The sequence below is a fragment of the Heterocephalus glaber genome, unplaced genomic scaffold (genome assembly GCF_053883595.1).
Source record: "Heterocephalus glaber isolate CG9 unplaced genomic scaffold, H.glaber_assembly_v1.0 deba00000613, whole genome shotgun sequence".
In the NCBI taxonomy this organism is placed as follows: Eukaryota; Metazoa; Chordata; class Mammalia; order Rodentia; family Bathyergidae; genus Heterocephalus; species Heterocephalus glaber.
Genome location: NW_028258152.1, coordinates 2,739,819 through 2,754,809, shown reverse-complemented (window position 1 = coordinate 2,754,809; position 14,991 = coordinate 2,739,819). Strand labels below are relative to the sequence as shown.

General features: G+C 48.8%; 1 protein-coding gene across 3 annotated transcripts in view; it reads right to left on the bottom strand.

Moving 5' to 3' along the window:
• Gatb (glutamyl-tRNA amidotransferase subunit B) overlaps positions 1–14,991 on the bottom strand; it is an 86,115-nt gene that overhangs the window by 24,619 nt on the left and 46,505 nt on the right. For all 3 annotated transcript variants that reach the window (XM_013067223.2, XM_021247882.2, XM_004869177.2), the window contains one exon: positions 2,573–2,706. In XM_013067223.2, coding sequence (XP_012922677.2) covers positions 2,573–2,706 — 134 coding nt within the window. The remainder of the gene's footprint in view (positions 1–2,572; positions 2,707–14,991) is intronic.

The window sequence follows — 14,991 nt, the reverse complement described above, 5'->3', positions numbered from 1 at the left end:
CCAGTGGGACCCCTCACCTGCTGTCTCACCGCTGTGATGCTCTGTGTGGCTTCAGGACTCTGCCTTGAGAAAGGCAGCACCTGAGGCAGCCCCTCAACCCTGGACCAGAAGCATGAGCTAAAACAATCCTCTTTAAAAAAAAATACATGTATCCAGCCAGAAAACGGGGCCCGGGGATTTAGCTCAGTGGTTCTGGCACCTGCCTTGCAAGCTCAAGTTCCCGAGTTCGATCCCTGGTACCAAAAAAAATAATACATTAATTAAATAGTTCTTTTCAAAAAAGACAGAAAACAGACTGCAACACTAGTCGGGGTGAAAGTCCTTCGAACTGTGTAAGAGCAGAACTGCCACGGCTTGGTTCAGGCTTCTCAGTTCTTACTCCACGTAAATTATTAAATCCCAGTGGCTGCATGGCTTCCTCTTTACCTACTCTGCAATGACCGCATGTATTTTTATCTAAAATTGGTACTGCCGGGGTCCTAGAAATGCTCTGGGCTAATGCCAGAGGCTACATGTTCACTCAACAGACCAGTCTGTCCCTGAGCTCCCTAGGCAGAAGCTGCGAACGGCTGTACAATGTGTCCTTAATGTCACGGACCGACATCACGGACGTCCTTAAGGCCGGGGTCAGGGGACCGGTTTCCAGTCTTAGCCGCTGTGTCACTGCGGCGGGGAAGGCGCCTCACCTCTGAGGGCCTCATTTCCTCGGCTACGAGAGAAAGAGCTGAACCAGAAGATGGCACGTTTTCTCCCAAGACTAAAAGTCAGCATCTCCATGAACTACAGCCAGCAAGGTGGAGAGTGAGCCCTCCAAGCTGAGGCATCCATCCTTCCTCTGGAAGCACAAGCCCTGACTTTCCGCAGCCCTCCTGGCTTCTTCAGGCCAGAGCGAACCTCGCTCCTCTCTGCTCCCACTGCGCTGTGACTAGTTCTCACGCAGGAAGCAGCCCTCCCTGCCCGACCTGACCTGACCTCCCACGCTCACGCACAAGTCCAGTCCTCCCCAGAAGGCAGAAGACAGACAGCGTTTCGGGTCGGGACTGGGCCCTGCTCGTCCCCACACGTCCACCACTCCCACCCTCTCCCCTCAGCCCCAGCGCACAGACTCCATCCCACACCCTGGCTTCCCCAAATGCTACCCAGCCTCTCAGGCTCTGGCACAGTAACTCTCCCGATGGCTCCCACCTTCCGAGTGGTTGCAGCACTTTCAGTGCGAACAGTGGAGTTTATGAACACAGAGGTCACACTCAGGAAGATGGGCGTGAGAGACATGGCAGAGCAGAGCAGAGCAGAGCAGAGGGACTCCGAGGCCCGCCATGTGCCAGGCTCAGTGCATCTTCCTCTCAAAACCCTCTGGAGGACGGGGGTGTTGCCTGGAAGGACGGTGCTTGCCCACCATGAGAGGCTTCCACGCCCACCACTGCAAAAAATTTCACAAACCAATCAGCCGAACATGAGGCCAGCAGTGGCATTTTCACTTCGCAGTGAGGGACCGAGGGCCAGAGTCAGGGGCATCGTCCAGGGCCAGGCTGGCTGGGGGCCTGGTCAGAAGTGAGCGGACCTCTCGAGGTCACACCACTATGTGGACACACACGCCAAGGGCAAGAGGCCAAGCTGCTGCTCAGAGTGTGGCATAACTGCGCAGACACCGTTCGGGGATGCTTCGGGAACCGCCACCTGGCTGTCCGCACTAAGGCACCCTCTTGCTTGCGCCCCACACCCCATCCTGGTGCTCCTGCTTTCCTCGATGAAATGTGCCTTCCGGAGAGCCTCAGGCTGCTCCCCAGCCAGCCCCGCTGGCCACCACCTCCCTGACGGTCTCATCTGCCCATTACTATGCCGCTAAGTGGAAGTCCACTTGCGTGACATGCCCAGACTCGCCTCAGGATGCTCACATGTGCTGCTCTCCACTCCACACTCCATATTCCCCCATGTGAAAGTGCAGTGGAGCTGTGAGCTGAGGCTTTGCATAAAAGCCCTCCGGGTGGCCCCTGGTCATCTCTCCAGCTGTCCCCACTGTGCCTGCCTGCCTGCCTGAGCATGCTGCACCCCTGGCTCTTCTGAACCCACCATGGCTGCGTGTCCCTGGGATGCCATTACTGCTGTCTTTGCCCAGATGCCCCTGTCCTTCCCACCCGTCGGCATCTCCCTCTAGTTCCTCAGGGTGCAGCTCAAGTATCAGCCCGGGAAAGCTTTGGCTAATTTCTGTGGCCGAGCTCAGCCCCCTCCTCGCATGCCTAGCCTAACAAGATCACGCGGAAATGACTGTTTTCTTGCAAGCCTGCATCTGCTACCGTGTGTAAATCCCTCGTTTGATTCATCTTCAGGCCGCCAGCCCCCAGCACAGCATGGAGGACACAGTGCGCAGCCAGAGGTGTGAACAGACAGACAAATGTTTCGGGTGGGGGGAGGGCGGATATTTTTAGAATTTGGAATGCGCAGGGGTTTGTTGTCTTGTTAGAAGATGCTGATGGAGAGCAGGAAGAAGGGAAACCTCGCCCTGGCCTATTTCAGCTGCTTCTGGACACGAAGTTCATCAGAAAGGAAGAAAGAAGCCACTACCCTCACTCACCTCTCACTGACAGCGAGGCTGTGGTGCTTTAAATAGCCCAGGAGCACATTGAGGACCCAGCTCGTCACCTTTTTTGGCTCTGCCCTAGTTTCTTTCATCACATTTTGGAAGAACTGTAGCAGGCCAACTTCATTCTGTTAAAAAAAAAGTTACATAAAGCACCCAAAAAACAAAAGATCAGCATTCCAAAGGCAAATCTGCAACTGCCACCCTCTGCCTCCTATAAGACATCTACTCCTTTCCTCGGCTCTGAGATGCCACCAGGAAAATCTGATTGTTCTCGCCAAACAGCAAATATTCCACTCCTCCCATCCCACTCTGCATTTCTACAGCATCTTCTTTTCAAAGGAATGAAGGCCCTTACTGTGGGGACCAGAGGATGGTGAACGTCACATCCCGAGCTCTCCTGCCCTTCCTGTGTTGTCACGCGCCTGGCAGCCTGTGCCCTGTGGCTGCAGCCTTGGCCCACAAAGTCTGGCCTGAGTTTATGCCCCCTCTTTCCAGGCCTGGCCTCTGCCAGGGTCCTAGTGATTTCTACAAAAGAAAGTAAGGAATGGAGAAAATCAAGAAGGAATGAACAGAATATCCATCTCTGAGAAAATTAAAAGTGGGTCATAACTGTCCACGTGCATCTTGACACCACCCCAAGAGCTGTCTGGCCAGCCCCATCACCAGTGGAGGGGCCGCCGGCCTCCAGGCCTTCTGAGCCGAGCTCTGTGGGGCAGCCCTGCCTCCACCCCTGCACTGAGCAATGGTTGATCAGCGGGGTCGGTTCACCAAGGAGACCTGCTTCAGGGAGAGACTGCTGCTTGTCGCCCTCTGGACTGTCAGCCACAGAAGTTAGGACCACACAGTTCTGTTCCCTCCGTAAACAGCCAAGTCAGCACCTGGGAAGGAACAGCGGATGGAACCAGAGTGTCCCGTCACCTAGGGCTCGCTCTAAGTCACAAGTGAGCACCCACCTGGTTTGCCTTTGAAATACTGGAACTGCCATGATCATGTGTGGCAGTGACTGGTGACACGCTATCTGTGGCCAATGGCCAGCTCAGAGTGATTTGGCAGAAGTCAGAAATTTAGCAAGTCCTCCCCTACCAGCCACACACATCAGTTAAGACAAACAACACCATGTTCCACTCTCACGGGGAGGCTGAAATTTCCCAATGCGGCGGAGGGCATGCCTTTTAAGTAGCAGATTTCCCTCACCTGCTGAAATCCAAACCAAACCAGTTTCCTTTTTATACTCTAACTAGGGCTCCCACCTCTTCTCCTTTCATTAACTGAAAACCTTCTGGAAAGACATTGGGAGAAAGCAAGCCACACTAACACAGGCTAGCACCCAAAGTTTAGCTGCCATAGAAGCTATGATATATACACAGGCGCACAGCTGCTAAGGTAGAAATTCCATTATAAAAAAAAATCTACATGTCTTTGGTGACATAAATCTCTGGTGACAAGCCTACTGAATACTCCCATAATAATAATGTCGCTGTCCTTTCAAGCCAAGGTTGTTGTTCTGCTCAGGCTAAACCATGGCAAAGGCCGTCTCAGTGCCCCCAGTCTGACTAGAGATAACCAGGAACATGAACAGGAAGCGTCGCTCAACTCCCGGGACAGGACTCAGACTTCCACCATAGTAAGCAAATCACCGCAAATCACCGCAAATCACCGGGGAAGGGGAAACCACCACGGGGCCCCAGTCAGATAAGCAGAATTCCCTTTGTTCTAACCCAGGCGCTGGGCACTGGGGAAGTGACCTCTCAGAACTCTGCTCTGCCCAGGAGGCTCCCAAATCCACCTAGAGATATAACGCCGGAGCCTGCAGGCTTGGCTGAGTGGCTGGGACTATTCCTCTACTCTTGGGTGGCTTTGTTATTGGATGGATAATGTGGCAAGTCAGATTTCTGTTTGTCTTGTCATGTCAGTGCTGTGATGAACCCTCTCCGAGCTGGAACTGGACTTCATTCACTCAGGGATACGAGGTTTCAGTGCACGATTTAAAGCAGATGTGAAAATCTACTACGGGCAATGGGGCTGAAGGAGGCTGCGCGTGTGCAGCAGCTGCCTGGAGAACGATGGATCAATGAGAGCTTCGAGGGCTTCCCGCTCCGGTTCTTTGGAGCAGCCAGGGGGAAAGACACATGGGCAGTCTGCTTTTCCAGGCTTCTTGGTTCTTCGGAGACTGGCAAATGCTAATAAACCTGGTGCCAATCTAGGAAGCCTCTGGTGAATATGGCAGCGCGGCCATCTGGTTTGCTCAGAAAAGAGTGGACTGGTAATTCTCTTACACAAAGACAGTATTAAGAGCAATGCAGGAAGACCACTGCATCAGGGGACCTTCAGTAACTTCCCCCAAAGCTACCCGGGACAGAAGGGAAACCTCGGCTACACAGGGAGTCTGGGCTGATGCGACTCCCACTGCTAAAGCAGCAGGACAACAGGTCGGGTCTTGCTTAATACCACACAGTCTCACAGCTCGAAGACCTGAAAGCATCTTTTTCACATTTTGATCAAATTTCCCCAAGCACCCGATGACACTCAGAGCCGACCGGGAACCTCCCTCTGCTAATGGCTCTGCAGCCGCATAGGTGGGGCAGTGTGGATGCTTCACTTCGCCATCACTGCCTGCTCTGGGGAGAGCCTCGGTTTACCCTTTTGCGTACTACCTTCAGAGATGACAGAACGTGGGCAGACCATGCCCTGGAAGAGGACGAAGGCTGCTTTCTCGATTGTTCTGGGCCACATGCACAGTGAAATGAGGCTGGACCATATTTATAACCAGAATGAATCCTGAGAGACAGCTGCCCGGGGCAGACCAGGAGAAGAGAAGGTGGCCCAGAAAGCACAAGCCCGGGGACAAGACAGCTGCTTATGTGACAGGGCGTGTCCTGGCAGCTCCTCGGGACCTAGATTAGCACTCCTGGGCTGGTCAAGGGCTCTCCAGAGGATTTACTAAGTACAGCACCCCATGCACTGGGGACGTGGAGGCCCTAGGTCTCTCCTACACATGCACAGCTGTGATAAAGTTTAGCATATACGTCAGGCACACTGAGACACCAATAATGATACCTACTAAGAAAAATGAACAATTATAATACACCGCTAGGGAAATTTTTAAAACTTATGAATTATTTCTGGAAGTTTTCATCTGAATGTCTGGACTGTGGCTAAAGGTAGGGAACTGGAACCATGGGCAAGGGGACGACTGTACCTGCTGGGCATAGCGACAGCAGCCAGGCCTGTGAGCAGCTGCACATGACCGAGGCTGGTAAGAAGCAGCGGTTCTGACTGTAACAATTACAGGTGCCAGTACTATTCCACACACTTTCCGTATATTAACTCATTCAGCTCCAACAACAGCCCCATGAGCCAAGACCGCCTAGGACTCCTGCACATGAGAACACCGACGAGGCACTACCGTGCTTGAAGTCAGACAGCAAGAGTGCAGCAGAGCCGGGATTCGAACTGCTGCAGTCTGTGCTCTTAACTTCTGTGTGATCCCCCTTGAAGGAAGAACCTGTCCCTCCCATTCTGGGCCTGACACTGAGCCACCTATGAGTGCCAGACACAACGTGGGGCCAGGAGCTCATCAAAACAAAGCACTTTCCCACCACTTCCACGATTGTATCTGATACCTGCCAGCTGCTCAAGGTTCTGAACATATTAAAGACATTGCAGAGGTCCCCAGCGGTTAATTTAGAAATTGGAAGGAGGAAAACGGCAAGCTCGCTTGCTCCCTTTGCCAAGGCACACCTAGGCCATGTGGCCTGATACACACCTGTTCCCAGACTGGGGGGGAGAGGCACACCCACAGCCCATGCTGCACTGGGCTTCAAGGGCCGGGCAGGTGCCCGAGCTTCTCCTCTGCAACCCTCCCATACCAGCGAAGTCACTGGGAAGTCCTTGGGGCACCACCCTCAAGCATCTCTGCCATAAGGAGACAAATCCCACGGTATCTCGTTAGTTTGGATGTAAGTATACTGCGTTCTATTTCTTGCACTCATTCCTCTGATACAGGTAACTCAATGGTGGGTTTATAGCTAACTAGGCAGTCACGGTGTGGTGACAGGGAACGACCGTCCTGGAGGCCCTGCTTGTCCAGACTGAATGGCAGTGGTTTCAGCTGGGCGAGGCTCTCATGTTCACCGTGTGGCATTTTGCAGAGGCACCAACTAGAACTGTGCCCACCCCATGTGTGGCAGGGGCGGGGAGAGGAGCCGATGAGCGTTTGTGTAGACTTAATTACGGGCCCCACTGTCTGCATCCTGGGGGGACCCTGTTGCCCTCTCATTCCTGAGAATCTGGTCATTCTTACAAAGTGGGATAAAACTCAAATGAAGGACTGAAAATAACATGAAATGCTGGCGTTGGGGATAGAAATGAAGGAAAGGCAAGGACAGAAAGTAGAAACAACAGGAAGTAAAGGACTGGAATATTCGTGGGCAGGGGCTCCAGTCTGTGATATGAATCAGTCCTCCCCGGGCTGTGACACTCTTTCAGTGGGTGCTCCCCACGGAAAACAGAAAAAAAAAAAAACAGAAAAACTGTGGGAAGTTTCTGCAGTGGGGAAAACAAGGGGAATTAACTGGTGGTATGAGGCTCGCCTGGGAAACAAGACGCTTATTTGAGCATATCGGGAAAAAGAAGAATTCTGGACCACTGCTGCCACTTCCGAGAATATAAGGACATAACAACCCTGAAAAGAACCCTCAAACACCAATGCTATGCTCTCAGGGTTAAGAAACACACACAGAAATCAGTGGTTCTATGTTGGTCCCCACAATTCCCACCCCTATGTCATTTTCCAGCAGCTTGGGAGCCTGTAGAATCAGGGCAGAGAGAGTTCTCAACGATCTCACTTGTGCCACGCTCCCAGCCTGGCCAGGAAGTACACGCAGCCGGAGTTCAACCCAGGCCGCCAGTTCAGTGCATGGAGCTTTTAGACCAACGTGAACATGGATTTATATTCTCAGAGATGCATTTGCTCTAGGAGAGAAGTTGAGAGAAACCAATTTGGGAATAAGAATTTCCCTTGGATAATCAAGACACAAATAATTAAGGTAATAGAAGCTGACAGCACAACCAAAAGACTGTATCTGCAAGAACTGGCCCATGCAGTATGTTGTCAAGAAATCATTCCTGTTGCAGTCACATTTCAATGCACCTAAAGCCACCGCTGTCAACTGGTCCCCACCTGAGGAGAAGCTGGGCTCTCAGTGGGAGCTTTCTGGATGCAGTTTAAAAACAGCAACCAGCTTACAGGCAGCACTGACACACACACCTCCAAGATCTGCCTCAAGCCTAAGACAATATGTACTATCTGCCCTCAAAAGGAAGCTATTCTGCAAGTATGGAATCTAGCTTGAGGATCTGTTGGGACAGAACCAGCTTGGGTCCCAAGGCTGGGCACTCAGGACCTCACTCTGCCCTGCACTTCCTCCCCAGGGGCAGCAGCTCTGCAGGGTCAGAAGCCCGGGAGCCCAGAACAGCTGCACCTCTGAAGGTCGAGTGTCACTGCACCTGAAGAAATGACGCGCTGCTCCTGGAGGGGCAGAGTCACAAGATGCATCTTTTTATTCAACTTTACCAGAACAAGATGTTGGTTACTTTTCCAGTGGGTAGGGTAACTGTAAAAGCAGCACCCTTAAGCTGGCAAGCCCTGGATGCAATTTATAAAATGAATAAAATCAATTTTGAAAATTGCAGGGAGATGAAATATGGCTGGCAGCAGCGTTGACCAAATGGATTTTCCTTCAACGGTAGTTAGAATGTGACTACGGAACCCTGCACACCTTGGCAAGTCTGGGCCATCTGAAACCAGTGAGTATAGTTTCAGACATATTTCAAACCATCAGCTTTAAAGTATGCTACATATGGGATGTACAGATATTTAGCACAGGAAATTGTTTTATATGCGATTCATCCAGCAAGCAAACCAGGCCATTTCTAGCTTATGACACTTAAAGGAAAATTGTTGAAAAATAATCCATTTAACAACCAACTGTAGTCATGATAGCTTTTCTGTTTCTTTGTCCCTTGGAGACACCTTAACCTTTTCTACGATGTCAGAAACAAAGAATTATGGCTTTCAATGGGGAAGAACGAGCTGGGGAAAATGAACTTGTCCAAATAACACAACACATTTCCAAACCGAATGCAGAGACTGGCGCACACCCATGGCAGCACAGGTTACTGATGCAGGGGTTCACAATCGTGTTTTTCTACAGCCTCCCTGGGGCCAGGCTGGGTTTTTCTACATTTCCACTTTGTGTGGCTCTCACTGAACTGTGTATGTGTGTGTGTGTTTTGTTTTTCCGGTGCCGGGGATTGAACTCAGGACCTTGTGCTTGAGGCAGGAGCAGCACCACTGAGCTACATCCCCGGCCCTCAACTGTGTGTTTTGTGTTGCTTGGTATCACCGCTCTTCTCCCTGGCAGCACAACCTGGGGACTCCACTAGACTGTATTTAGGGTTTTTTACATTCAATGTAGATTCTGCTCTACCATCTTTGGGATGAGTCATCCTCTCTTCTTCCAGCCAGGGAGGGGAACAGCTCTGGTTACCTTTGAGAAGCCTACAAGATCCCAAGCAGGAACCAAGAACTTCTGCTCTGTGAGGGCACTCGGGAAGCATTAAAAGCAACACAGAGAAGCTGAAAGGCTTGTTTCACAGCAGGACGGCGCCCCGTGGGAAGTACAGCAAGCCCTTAGGGAACACTGAGCTGGGGCTGCCCCGCCCATCCTTTCTCCACTGAAATCTCCCATGCGAGAGGAGATTCGAATCTTTCCATCTACTGACTTCATACACGGCCAGCTGTCCTGGGAGCTCATATCTGGTCCTTACTGAGTGCTTCTTAGGTGCCAGACTAAATGAGACGAGGGACCAGGCCAAACCACCCACAACCTCGCCCTCCCCAGGTGGAGATTCTCAGAGATTCAGGTAGGAGGAGCCACTGTACCTCTAGCAAAACGTTTAATAGGGCTGCCATTACTTGCCTTCTCTTTGACTTAAGTTTTCCACTTGGAAAGTCGACATGATCTCTGCTTTTCACTGGTGCTGACTGATTTTCGCTAAGTTTGGTAGACAGTGATCTATAGGGCAGTCTGGCACCATCAAAATAAACAGAAATGGCCAAATGTTTTTAATGAACTTGTGTTCTACAACTGTGCTTCACGCATTTGTGGCACTGTATAAAGGATTAATGTTAGCAAAAGTAAAAACTACTTTCTACCTAATGAAATGAAAGAGATCCCAACAGTCATTAATGAAAAACATTATTTCATTCCGTACTGTAGCACATTATATATGCAACCAGGCAGCAGAGTTCAGGAGCGAAGGGCCTGGTCCCTGAAGTCAGTGTGGTGAACCTGGCTTCATCACTGGTGTGGGAGAGTTCCTGACCCCAGGAGATTAGATTTCCTCATGTGTGGACTGCGGAGAGTAACAAGCCCTGGGCTGCCGTAAGGATACGCTGAAGTGGCAGGTGGCACTGGGTGTGATGGCGCGTGCCTGTAACTCCAGGAGTCTGGGTGACGGAGGCAGGAGGATCACCAGTTTGAATCTGGCCTGGGCAATTTAGAGCCTGAGACCCTGCCTCAAACTGAAAAATAAAACACGGACTGGACACGTAGTTCAGTACAAAGGCGTTGGGTTCAATTCCCGATGATACCACCACAAAAAAGGGGGCGGGGCACACTGTGAGGTGCAGAGCATGCTGGAAGCTGGGAAGCAAGAAGCCTTTGGAACATGCTGCTTACACAATGGCTACGATTCTCTTTAGGCCCTGAATAAAACAAGCCAAGAGTTTAGGAAGAGATGGCCTCACAGAAAACGGCCTGGGATGAATCTGCTGAGGAAAATGTACATATATAAGATACTGACCATTCCAGTAATCACTTCCGGCCCACCAGCTCCGAGGTGGACCCGTTACGCTATCAGAATCTCTCCTTTTTCAGAACCTAATACCTGGATCTCAGCTTCCACATTTCCATTCCTTGATCTTTACAAATGAGGTCAGAAAACAAGGCAATTTGACATTAGACAGGAAAGACAGATTAGCTAAATAGGTTAAAATCTTAGACAGGGAAAGATATTTATGTGACCAGAAAAAAAAAAATTAAAAAAGAAAACAGCAATACAGATTTTTTGTTTTTCGTCTTTAGCCAGGTCCAGTAGCGCAGGCCTGTCATCCCAGCCCTTTGGAGGCTGAGGCAGGAGCATCCCGAGTTTGAGGCCAACCTGCACAACTCAGCAAGTCCCCGTCTTACAAAGTTAAGTAGGCTGGGAATGGAGCTCAGTGGTGGAGCACCTGCCTAGCACCGGCCTGTGCAAGGCCCTGAATTCAGTCCCCAGTAGACAAAAACCCAAACCCAAACCAAACAAACTTCCAGTTTTCTCCCCTTCACTCATCTGTCCCTCTGATCACTGAGGGCCTACTATGTGCCTGATGCTAAGAACTAACCGTCAGGGTTCTTTAAATATCAAAAACCATGCTGACAATACATGATTCGCTGCCTGCTGCACAACACAATGCCTAGACAAAGGTGAACTTGTCCTGAAGTGTGTGCTTTCTGTGAGGAAGGCATGTGTGCGGGGCGGGTCTGTGGCCACTGCTTAATTAAGTAGGCAATCCGGAGGCGTGGAGCAGGAGCCCGCTCTGCGGAGCACACCTCCACTGCTGCTATTTACTTAATGAATCCTCCTGGGCACTCTTGAAATTGAAAGATGGTTCATTAGATTTGTGCATCTGCCCTTCTCAGCAATCTGCTGTGTTTCTGATGAAGGCAGGGAAAAACACGAACATATCATTTTCAGGAATGTTATGAGTAACTCAGCTCCCAGTGATTACGGAATCATAACGGGCTCAGGCTGCCTAATTTCGGGAAAACAATTTGTCTAAATCATTCTCTGCTCATTCCTATCTTGTTCTAATCTCATTTATCTCGGAAATTTCAAGTTCTAGTCCTTTTGGTTTTTTAAAAAACTGATTACCTAATACGTTATCTGTAACCTATAAAAATAAGCATCTATTTAAGATACCAAAAAGTAAATCTTTTAAAAAAGATAGTTTAAAACATTACTTCCTTCTTGAAGCCCTCTTCTGTTGGCCCTTCAGAGTCAAGTGCCACCTCTTCTGGGGTCCCATCCCACCTCTATGATAATCCTCCCTATGGGTATCACCTATGTACACAAACTCTAGGGAGGCAAAAAACCCCCCAAAACCCCCCAAAACTTAAAAAGAAAACCCCAAAACCTGTCTCAGTCTCAATACCTGCTACATGGGAGAGGCTAGTGAAAGCGCTGAACCACACTATCAAAGGTAGGTTTTCCTGAAGAAACTATTAAAACCCTAACAGACACTTGCTCAAAGCCTCCTGGGTTGTGGCCCCACAAAGGACACAGGAACGATGACAGGGACACAAAGGCAACGGTGAGAGATGCCGGCCCAGCACGTGCCCGCCATGGCCTAGGGTGCGACAGTCTCACACAGACGTTCTCTGAGGACGCAAATATTTTCAGACACTGAAAGGGCTGTGTTCTTGAGAGCGATCTGAAATGGTCCTTTCTCTTCTCTTGCAGAGAAGGAGGGCATATAAGAAGGATTTCGAACATTATATTTAGCGGCTTCATCTCTCAAGTCAGTCTTGCAGAAGGAAATGGCCAAAAAACCTTGGTTCATCACACACTACCTCAAAGTACTGTCTTTTGCCCAGCTGGCCAAAGGCCCAGTGGAAAGAAGTAAGTTTCTGTGAGGCTGAGCAGTCTTAGGCCCCATCTTGCCATCCCTAGCTAAGTTGGCCAACAAAAAGGAAGCGCAGGTCTGGGGTTCAGCACCTCCCCCAAGTGGGGAGGAAATTCCAGTGGGAAGACGGTAGGGAAGATGTGTCAGACCGAAACTCAGCTTTGTTCTATCAGCCCCGGAAAAGCGCACGACGTGGAAGAGGCTCAAGGGCTGTGCTGTCCAGGACGCTGAGTGATCAGTTCCTATGGCCTGAGAGCTGGCATTAGGAATACTGACGTGCTCCTCTGACAAAGGAGATTGAGCAGGACACAAGAAAATGGGAAGCCATCCCTTGTTCCAGGGTAGGAAGAACCAATATAGTGAAAATGGCCATACTTCCAAAACTACTATATAGATTCAATGCAATGCCAATTGAAATTCCAACAATATACTTCACAGATCTACAGAAAACAATCCAAAAATTCATTTGGAACCAGAAGAGACCTAGAAGAGCAAAAGCAATTCTAGGCAACTGAGACATGGCAGCGAGTATCACAATTCCCAACTTGAAACTGTACTACAAAGCTCCTGTGATAGAAACAGCATGGTACTGGCAAAGAAACAGACCCGAGGATGAGTGGAATAGATTAGAAGATGCAGAAACAACTTCAGACACACTCAGCCACCTCATCTTTGACAAAGGAGCCAAACACCCTCAATGGAGGAAAGATAGCCTCTTTAATAAATGGTGTTGGAAAAACTGGATTCCAACCTGCCAAAGATTAAAACTAGACCCATACCTATCACCATGCACTAAACTAAGATCAAAGTGGATTAAAGATCTAAATATTAAGACAGAAACACTAAACTTGCTGGAACATAGGTAGAACTCTTGAAGACAATGACATAGGAAAAGACTTTATGAACAAAACCTCAGTAGCACGGGAACTAGCACAAAGAATCAACAACTGGGATCTCATCTTATTAAAAAGCTTCTGCACTGCAAGAAAAACCACCAATAGAGCTAAGAGACAACCTACAATGTGGGAAAAAATTTTTAGCAGTTGTATCTCAGACAAAGGTCTACTATCTAGAATATATAAAGAATTGAAAAAAATCAGACCCCCCAAATTCAAAGACCCAATTCAAAAATGGGCATCTGAAATGAATAGACATTTCTCAGACAAAGAAGTAGAAGTAGCAAATAAACATATGAAAAATGTTCAACATCACTGGTCATTCGAGAGATGCAGATGAAAACAACACTCAGATTCCACCTCACCCCACAAAGAATGGCTGCTATCAAGAAATCAACAAATAACAAATGCTGGCGGGGCTGTGGGGAGAAAGGAACCCTTCTCCATTGTTGGTGGGAGTGTAGACTGGTGCAACCACTGTGGAAGTCAGTATGGAGATACCTCAAAGAACTGGGCCTAGAGGTCCCATTCGACCCAGCTCTTCCCCTGCTGGGTATCTTCCCAAAAGACTTAAAAGAATCATACCACAGCGATATATGTGCACCCATGTTCATAGAGGCACAGTTTGTAATAGCTAAAGCTTGGAAACAGCCCAAGTGCCCATCAACTGGAAACTGGATAAAGAAGATGTGGGTTTTTTATAAAATGGAGTACTACTTAGCCATAAAGAATGAGAAACTAGAGACATTTATAGCTAAATGGATGCAGATCGAGGTCATACTCTTAAGTGAAATAAATAGGACACACGTGTGTAAATACCGAATAGTTTCTCTAGTGTGAGAAACTGAAAGTGTAAATAAGGATTAAAATGATTAAAACAAATAATTGATCATTTGAAATAGGAAGAAAAGGTCCAAAAGGGTAGGGGAGGTGGGAGGGGAAGGGGAAAGGAAAGAAGGGAAAGGAAATATTATGAGAAAAGAAAAAAAATGGAAACGAAATCTATGTAAACAGGGAAGGGAGCACAGGGAATGGGGAAAAAATAAGAACCAAGATGCATCATGTACAGGTACAAGCACCCAATGATAAATGTAAACATACTGTATACCTAAAATGTACCAATAAAAGAATTTAAAAAAAATAAAAAAAGAATACTGATGTGCTCATCTGTGTTGAGTGACAGAAACAGTGCTGCCCTCAAGACGCTGAGCAAGAAACACTAATACACTATTGCCATGACAGTGCAGTGACAGAACTGCCAAAGATGTACCAATGAGACACAGTGGCAGCCCATAGGAAGTGGTGATCAAGTCTGGCTAAAGTTTTAAAAAAATAAGGGACTGGCAGAAAAAGAAGAGTTTTCCTGTGAGGTGCTCTGGATGCTTCTCCTCATTCATCAACCCACAGTAAGCTGCTCACCTTACTGCAAACTGCTGGGTTCCTGTTACTGAAGTGCATAAACATAGTTAATATGCATGTCCATCCTTATATAGCTATTCTTGGTCACATAAAAAGCAAAACTCTTGTTCTCACAGATTCTGCTGCTCAAAAAGATGGCTGGGGCCTATACCTACTCCCTGAGCTATAGCTGCAAAGCTTTCCACTTCCTCCCTTCACAGGCAAGACGACAACTGCGACCAAATGCTACACTCACTGGTGTGGCACCACTTTAATGTTGCTATGACAAAGAAACCCACAAAGCCTAGCTTTGAAAAGGACGGAAAATCCCTAAGCAGATTTCAATGGAGTCAGGTTCTCTAATGGCTCCGTCAGATGCATTGTCA